The 8,845-nt window shown below is 56.1% G+C and overlaps 1 protein-coding gene across 3 annotated transcripts; it reads left to right on the top strand.

The window, feature by feature from the left end:
• The first annotated feature begins 586 nt into the window (after positions 1-586).
• On the top strand, positions 587-8,152 carry LOC141734714 (sperm-associated antigen 4 protein-like). Of its 3 annotated transcripts, XM_074566798.1 has the most exons (9): positions 911-1,059; positions 1,790-1,854; positions 2,448-2,493; positions 2,747-2,843; positions 3,356-3,440; positions 4,013-4,125; positions 4,530-4,697; positions 5,067-5,156; positions 5,951-8,152. In XM_074566798.1, exons 1-9 carry the CDS (start codon positions 1,043-1,045, stop codon positions 6,080-6,082), a joined length of 813 nt encoding a protein of 270 aa, XP_074422899.1. In that variant the 5' UTR covers positions 911-1,042; the 3' UTR covers positions 6,083-8,152. The 3 variants fall into 3 exon arrangements, with proteins under 3 accessions (XP_074422896.1, XP_074422899.1, XP_074422898.1); XM_074566795.1 differs by lacking the exon at positions 2,448-2,493 and having other exon boundaries at positions 587-1,059; XM_074566797.1 differs by lacking the exons at positions 2,448-2,493; positions 2,747-2,843 and having other exon boundaries at positions 924-1,854.
• Positions 8,153-8,845: the final 693 nt, after the last annotated feature.

The raw sequence follows: 8,845 nt of genomic DNA, 5'->3' as shown, positions 1-8,845 counted from the left end.
TGACAAAATTCATCACTAAGCACTATGTCTACGTGTCTTTTAAACACCTCCAGGGATGGTGCCTCAACCACTCCCCTGAGCAGCCTGTTCCAATGCTTAATAACCCCTTCTGTGTAAAAATTTTTCCTAATGTCCAGTTTAAACCTCCCTTGGCACAACTTGATGCCGTTTCCTCTTGTCCTATGGCCTGTTACTTGGGAGAAGAGACCGACCCCCACCTCTCTACACCCTCCTTTCAGGGAGTTGCAGAGAGCGAGGTCTCCCCTCAGCCTCCTTTTCTCCAGGCTAAACAGCCCCAGCTCCCTCAGCCGCCCCTCACAAGACTTGTGCTCCAGACCCCTCACCGGCTCCGTTGCCCTTCTCTGTGCCTCAATGTCTTTTTTGTGGGGAGGGGCCCAAAACTGGCCACAGCACTTGAGGTGGGGCCTCACCAGTGCTGAGTACAGGGGAATGTTCACTGCCCTAGTCGTACTCACCACACTGCTCCTGATACAGGCCAGGATGCTGTTGTCCTTCTTGGCCACCTGGGCACACTGCTGGCTCATAGTCAGCCGTCTGTCGACCAACACCCCCAGGTCCTTTTTTGCCGGGCAGCTTTCGAGCCACTCCTCCCCAGGCCTGTAGTGCTGCATGGGGTTGTTGTGACCCAAGTGCAGGACCTGGCACTTGGCCTTGTTGAACCTCATGCCATTGGCCTTCAGCCCATCGATCCAGCCTGTCCAGATCCCTCTGCAACGCCTTTCTACCCTCAAGCAGGTCGACACTCCCACCCAACTTGGTGTCACCTGCAAACTTAGTGAGGGTGCATTCCATCCCCTTGTCCAGTGTAGGCTGCCCTGCTCTTTGCCCCGGGGAGGGCGTGCCTGGGACTCGGTGCCCACCTCCCCACAGGGAGCTGAAATATGCCTGGCTGGGCATCCTAGAGAAGAGATCTCAAGGGGCAGGCTTAACTTTTCTCTGGTTTCTTTGCCCAGGGACGGTCTTCAGCCTTCCTTGCCTTCTGGCTGTTGCCCTGGTCTCTCTGTGGAGACATCTGCTGAGCATGTGCCTCTTGGCCGCGTACGTACGACATGTTTCTGCTGCGGATGGGGGGTAGAACGGGGGTGTCTGAGGGCCGGTGCCAGCAAAGGGCAGAGCAGAGGGTGCTCCCCAGCCAGCAGCCCGGGGCTCCCAGTGGGGCGCCTCAGCTTGGGCGCTGCTCGTGCTGTGGCCATTCTCAGGGGAGCCAAGAGCAAAGCCCCTCGGCAGCCATTTGCTGCAGCCCCAAGCTTTGGCTGCGGCAGGACAAACTGCCCCGTAGCCAGACGCTCGGGTGCAGAGCCAAGCCTCCACAGGGCAAGGGTTTTCCCCAGCTCAGGCGAGAGACCACGCCGGTCTGTGGAGGCCTCTGGGAGGAAAGGCGGACAAGGCTCCTGCGCTTCCCAGCTCTGCGGGAAAACACTTGCCCTAAGAGGGATGTGTGTGATGGCAAGGGAGAACAGGCCTGCCTCCTCAGCCAGAGGGAGAGCAAGGTCCGCACCAGAAAGACTGCTGGAAAGCACTCTTCGTGTGCTCGACGTCTTTGCTTCCTGGGATGATCTTCCTGGAGACCTTCCTTTGGGGAAGAGCTGCCGGCAGCGTTGAACGATGTGGACAGAAATCGTGTTCCTGCTGGACGCTGCTCTGTCAGTTCTCTGTCAGCAGCAGGCTTCCAAAACGGTGTCTGTTTGGCCTGAAAAGGGAAATCCGCCTGTGAAGGGGTTTGTCCAAGGCTTGGATCATGACAGCACCAGGACTCCCTCTTTTTCAGGCAAAAGATGGCCCTGCAGAAGAAGGCGTTCTTGCAAGTCTTCTTGTTGCTCCCCCTGGCTCTTGGTGAGTTTTCATGAGCAACCATCTGAGAGCGACAGCCTGGCTGGGCTGGACGCCACCTTTCCTTTTGGGCCAGTATGTGCGGAAACTCCCGTGGCCCAAGTGCTTCCCAAGCAAGTCCTTGAGTGGGACTGCCTTCTGGGCTCCCAGTAAGACTGGTAGCCTCCCAGTCACACTGCTGCCCTGCCTACCGGACCACAGGGCTCACTTAGTCGGCACCTCTGCGAGAGACGGGGGTAGCTCTTTGCAAGCCTGACCTGGGGATTCCCAGAGGGCAGGGGCCATGCAGGGGGACCGATGGAGAGGTACCTCTCCTCGCCCAGCAGCCTGGTCTCGGTGCTCACTGGGGCAGTGAGGGGAAATGGGGAATAGCTCTGGGGCACCGAGCACACCTGAAGATCACGGCTGCGCAGTCCGCTCAAGCCCGGGCTGATGGCCCCCGGTCAGAGGTGTGTCCTCTCCCTGCACCCCACGTCCCCCCGCCTCCTCAGCTCACCTGCTGCCCCAGCCCCAAGGCAACAGGGACAGACAACGCCACTGCAGGCATCGCCAGCACCCCCGGTAAAATAACTGTCTCTTGCTGATGTGAATTGCAGCTGCTGTTCACTGCGGGACCTCGCTGCCAGGCCTGAAGCCCCTGTGGTAAGCGATGTTTCCTGAGCTGGAATTGGGTCTGTGCAGAAGGGTCAGACGACCTCGTGTCCCTGCACCCATTTGCCTGAGAGCCGGGGCTCCCGCACGGCCCTTCCTGCCTTTGCCTCTTGCGCCAGCTGGTGCGGAAGGGAAGCGCTGGCAAAGCAGGGAACGCACGTGTGTCTCTCCTCCTTGCTGAGCTCAGAGGCTCCCAGTGGGGTGGGCAGCTCTCTGACAACATCTGCTTTCCTGGTTCCTGCAGGAACTGCCCGGTTTTAATGGCGCAGCAAACTCAAAAGATGCAGCTAATGCTGGAGGAGGTGGCTCGGCTGAGGGCAGAGATCAGCAGCATGAAGCAGGTGCTGCGGCGTGTTGGGGAAGGAGGCTTGGCTGGGCAGAAGCCCTTGGGGCTGTGGGTGTGTGGGACTGCTGACTGCAGTCAGCCAGCCTTTGCCCCAGGGGCCTCCTGGGCTGCACAGGCCCTTCTCCGGCCCCACTTTCACCGGCCGCTTCAGGCAGCGCAGGACTCCCTTGGCACGCCAGCACCTCTGGCTGCTCTGGCTGGGCTCCTCAGGCAGGGGTGGGACCCAGGCACGCTCACGGGGGGCCAGCCATCGCTGGCAGGGCTTGAGTCCACCTTCCACCTGCCCTGGAGAGTGTGGAGGATGGGGACAAGGGTGTGGGGACCCTCATCAACCCACCTCGGGGCCGTGGCCATGGCTGTGGACACAGACACTGTTCCTCAGTCCTGCAGCTCCGTGGAGAGGGTTTGCCTTGCCTTTCTGACAGTGGCCCTTTGCCGCTCCGGGCGCTAGTAGCCACGCTGAACGTTGATGTGCTCCTTTTCTCTGTTTGTTTATGGCGTTCCCAGGAAGTCGAGGAAATGAAGCAGGCAGCATCTGAGAGGGCTTTGGAAGCCTACGTGGAGATGTCTGACTGGGCCCTGCAAAGCTCTGGTATGGACACAAGCAGCCCCGTCTCCTTGCCCTGCGCTTGTCTGCAGCCCTCCCCAAAGGCGCCTGCGCTCCAGGCGCTGCTCTCCAAAGTGGGGGAGCTGAAATGCTTGGGGGGTCCCAGGGCAAGGCTGTGGCAGAGCAGCTCTCTCAGACTCCCTCCCAACCCTGCCCTCGGCATCCTCACGCTGCCTCTGGCGCTGCCCCCGCACGTGTTCCTGTGCGGACGGAGGGGCTCTCTTCCTCTCCTCAGCATTGGAAAAGGAGATGGCCGGGCCGTCCTTGGCTGCCCACGCAGCAAGCCCTCAGCTTGGGTCTGCTGCCATTCACATGGGCACCGTCTGTCTCCCAGAACCCTCAGACCTTCTCCTGCTGGCGCTGGGAGTGCAGCAGTCACCAGGCACGTGGCCGCCGTCATTCCCCTGCGCGGCTGGGCAGCTGGGCAGCCCACCAGCCTGGGACGAGGACAGGACTGACAGAGGCGCAGCTGGCCGGCGGTGTCAGAAATAGTGTCTGAGCACCAAGCCCTCCTCGTCTGTGGCCTCTTGCAGTCGTCTGCTTTCCCTTCCCTGCAGGTGCCAGCATTGACCTGCAGAGAACTTCGGAGACCTACACCTGCAAAAACGACTGGTTCTGGAGGTTTATTGAGTTCTTTTGCACTCCCCGCGGTCCCGATCGCATTTTGCAGGTATTGTAGCAGAAATCGAGAGGGAATTCTTTCCTTTCTTCCTGTGAAGTTGGAGACTGACCTCAGGGCTCTCCCTTCGGTCCAGTGTTGCGCCGTCTTGGGGGTGGGAGGCGAGAGGTGGGGGGTGCCCTGCAGAGCCCCTGGGCAGGGATGTGTTTCTGCAAGGCCCTGACTAGAATGGTTTCGTAACCGCTGTTCTCCTCTGCTCCATAATACTGACAGCCCTGGCAAAGGTCGGTCAGGGAAGGAGGCCTCCTGCTTCTGTCCACTTCCTCACACACACCTCATTTTCAAGCTGAAATAGACCCCACAGACACACCGGTGCCTACGCTTCAAGCTACGTGGGCAGTTGTCTTGGCCCCAACACTCTCTCACGCTTCATTGCTCTGGCTTTCTGGTTGCAGCCGGATGTTTCCCCAGGAAACTGCTGGGCTTTCCCAGGGCATCAGGGCCAGGTGGTCATCAGGTTGCCAGCGCGAGTCCACCTGACTGCCATCACTGTGCAGCACATCTCCAAAGAAGTCTCTCCATCTGGGACCGTCACCAGCGCCCCCAGGGACATCGCTGTCTTTGTAAGTCTCTGCTGGGTGCTTCTGGTGCGGATCTGGTCCTGGGGGAAAGCCATGACAGGGTCTTCCTTGCTTTTGTGCCTCCTCTGAGGTTGGAGTCCCGGTCTCCTGCGCACTGCAGGGCCCTGGTGAGGCTCTAGGAGTCTCCTCCTAAGGGCTCTAGAGGTCTCCTCCCTCTTAAGACTTGTTCTGGCCAAGCAGCTCAGGGTTCTTGACTAAAACTCAAGCGGAGCCTGAGCTCCACCGTAACCAGTGCTAGACTAGGGCTAGAGCCCCAGGGGAGGGTGGGTAGGTAACAGGGCTGACCCAGCACCTACGTTCCCTCTTTGTCGGGACGAGTCTGAGCTGCTCTCCTTGTGCTTTGCCCCACAGGGAGTGGATGTGGACGGAGAAGAGGAAACTCTCCTGGTGACCTTCATGTACGATGTGGCAAAAGAGGCCATTCAGACCTTCCCTCTGAAGGTGCGATGCACGCACGGTGTTGGGGGAAGATGCCAGGGAGCAAAGCAGGTTTGCCTGCAGGGCCATGGCAGGAGGAGCGTGAATGCTTTCTCCCTGGGCAGAGGGGGCCTGGGTCACCGCCAGGAGAGAGCTGGTGGGGTTGGGAGGGCTGAGTGGCACGCGGTGGTGCTAGCAAAAGGACAGTGAGGGCAAGGTCAGGCCCGTGGGAGCATGAGTCCCAAGAGATCCCTGGCTGCCTTCAGCAGAGCCCGCTGCACACGCAGCCACTGCACCCGAGCAACGTCTTTGTGCCATGGAGAAACAGGGACGCCCGCTGGAGAAAGCCGTCGGGCAGCACCCTGGCTCCATCCCGTGGCCTGCTGGCAGGCTGGACGGTGTCCTCTCCTCCCAGCATAGCATGCCCCTTCTCTCCCGCTGCTCTCACGCCTGCCCGCAGGAAAGCGGGCAGAGCAGACAGCGGGAGCTCGGGGGGGTGTCACACCAGCTGCCCCACGCAAAGGAGCACCTCCCCGGCCTCTCTGCCGGCACAGAGCGAGGCGCAGAGGGAAGGGGCAGAGGGGAGGGAGGCTGAGCCCCAGCCGGGCCCATGCAGAGGGTGCCAGGTGCCTTCCCCCTCCCCGTGTCCCCAGCCTCCCCAGCACCCCGCTACCAGAGCCAGCCTCAGGTTTCCACAGCCGCTCCCACCCACTGTCAGGAGCTTGTTCCTGAGCAGGAGCAGGGCTGGTGGGGGGAGATACCTTGACTGCATTGTGGCTCTTAACACCTCCGATTCCTCTTCGCTCTTTTCCTCGCAGAACGCCCCGCATCCCAGAGCCTTCTCCTATCTCAAACTCCTTGTGAAGAGCAACTGGGGAAAACCAAAGTACACATGCATTTACCGAGTGCAGGTTCATGGGAAGATGGCAAAACCAAACAGCCTCAACTGAAACCAGAGACAGAAAAAGGACAAACATAAAAAAGAAGAAAAAGAATAATGTTGCTGCGACTCAGATTGGTGTAGAAGATTTGTCTCCTAAGTTGGGTGCACAATAAGGTCCATTGCAGGGAGGGCAGTCGTGGGAAAGCAACAGAAGATCGGCGAGGAGGATTGTTAATACGCTCAAGTGACTCACAGCTGGGTGCTGGAAAACACATATATCACACTAATTGTTATTCAGTCTCGGACGCTTGCAAGAAAAACACTTGCACTTCGATAACATAAACCTGTGATGGACTCAGGGACACCTTATCCAGCCACTTGAGAATCCTGGCCTGGTGCTGAAGAAGATCAAAGCACAGTGGGAAAACGATGCCTGTTTGAACCCTTTAAATGCCAGGCAGAACAGGGAGTCCGTGCGTGCTCTTGCTCACAAGGACTCTCTCGCTGCCAAGGGCTCTTGCTAACAAGGACTCTCTCTCACTCCACGGTGCCCGCAGTCCCTGCTTCCGTGCCTCTGCCCGGGTGTTGCTTCGGAGATTCCCTGGTCTGTGAGGTATCGAGAAGAAACTTGTTCTTTGCCTTTCATCCGTGGTTTTGTGGTTGTTCCTGCGTCCTGCCCGCATCGGCTCACACAGCGGGGTTACAACCAGGGACTGAGTCTGGTAAATAGGTAAACGTAGCTCCTTGTGAAGAACAAACAGCGAAGAATACCACATCCCCGAAGAGACTGGAGGGACCGATAACAAGCTCGCAAAATAAATGGGGGAGTTGCAAAAGCTGCTGCATTTATCTTCCCCAGTCCACACAAAGAGATTCCTCTATTATCAGCTCAAACCAGCCACCGTACACCACTAGGAACCACCCAAGACCTACCGTGAAGCCCCTAACAGAGTTAATGTGCATGTGCCAAGGGGATGTGAATATGGAGATGAGTTCTGGAAATGTAATGAACGTGGCAATGAGTGCTGAGACATGTAACGACCACGCATATTCTGTATGGATGTAAGTCTCTGTGAATCTCACATTCAGTGGACATGTCAGGTGGAGAGATCCCCCACGTCCCCGGTGCTGAATAAAAGAATGCCTGCTTCTTAAGACTACATCGGTGTTAAGAAGTTCATTCCCGATTTCGGTGACGGTTTCTGGCGACCCAGATGGGACTCTGCCTCTGAATCTCGACAGATCCTTGGAATTGCAGGGCCTCCATCCGGCACCGAGGGATTCTCAGGGAGAACCTCCGATCCCCGGACCAAAGAGCTCCGAGCAAGGCCCCTGGAAAGGTGAAGGCATTCTTTTCTTTAAGGGATATTAAGGGTTGCCTGTCCATAAGGCGAGGCATAAGCCTCGCAGGGTTGGGCTGTAAAGGTACCTAAGGGAAGGAGTTGGTCTCACTGGATGAAAGCCTGTGAGAAACGCGGCTGATAAGCGTAAAGGTATTGTCCTCAACACCAGGCGGGGAAGGGCCGCACCAAGAGCAAAGGTCTGGTATAAAAGGTTCAGGCCCTAAGGTTTTGTTATTTTGTCTTGTGTAATAAGTGCTATGTTCAGTTGTCATTTTCTTTGTGTTTTGTGTTGTTCGTTCTACTAGTACTATCCTATAATGGGTAGCAAGCCCTTGGCGGAAGGGGGAATTTTGAAAAAGTCTCCTTTAGGTTGTATACTCCTTTAGGTTGTATACTGAAGCGTTGGAAACAAATAGGAGGGGACCCGCTCACGAGAAAGCAGCTGATTGAATATTGTAACAATTGGTGGCCGTTATGTACTTCAGAAGATCAAGAAAAATGGACAAGAAATGGGACTTTAAAATAGAATACAATTTTACAGCTTATGTTATTTTGTAGCAGGGAAAACAAATGGGATGTATGTAGATTTGTTTTTCACTTTAAGAAACCACCCAGAGTGGCAGAAGGATTGTGGGCGATAACCAGATATCAGAGACGGTTATTCGGAATGAGACATGCTACGCCAAAAGCCATTAATTGGTCAAAATCGTATGAGGTTAAACAAGAACCAAATGAATCGCCACCTGCATTTATGGAACGAGTAAAGAATACTGCTAGGAAATACACGAACGTGGACCCCGAGAAGTCGGAGGAGGCTGGGCAATTGGCCTCTATTTTTATGGGACAATCTGCCCCGGATGTACAAAAGAAACTCCAAAAGTTAGAAGGAGAAGATTCGAGGGACTTGGGAACATTGGTGTAAGTAGCTTGGACCATCTAGAATAACAGAGAAAAGGAGAGGGAGAATCAAAGAGAAGGGAGATTAATTGCCGCATTGACGGGAGTTGCTCCGGGAAGAATGAACGGGGCCCGGGGAAGTAGAGGAGGCTACAGAAGAGTTGGGAAGGAACTCGTTTAGCAGAAGCTCAGTGCGCGATCTGCAAAGAGCGAGGACATTGGAAAAACGCGTGCCCTAGAGTCAGTAACCAAGGCTCGATCCTGCAGCCTGTCAAGGTGATGGCTTTAGGTGATGGTTTAGGGAAGCGTTGCAAAACAGGTAGTAATAAGTCACCTACGTAAACAAATCAATAGCAGGCATGCATCGAGGATTGCTGAAGAGGAAAGTTCATCTGGAGGGCAACTGACGGAGAGGAAGATACGACCACCAGATGAAGTAAACGACCACCAGAACGACTGTGATTCGCGAAATGACTTGCCTCATGATTGTGCAATTGGTTCTGGGAGGGGGCGTGCTTATGTTAATGATTTAGGGAAAACGAATGAATACGTAACAATTTTGTAAATATAAATGGCTCAAAATAAGATCA

Source organism: Larus michahellis, chromosome 24, assembly GCF_964199755.1.
Source record: "Larus michahellis chromosome 24, bLarMic1.1, whole genome shotgun sequence".
NCBI lineage: Eukaryota > Metazoa > Chordata > Aves > Charadriiformes > Laridae > Larus > Larus michahellis.
The sequence above is the reverse complement of the archived record's forward strand: the minus strand, read 5'-3'. Positions and strand labels throughout refer to the sequence as shown.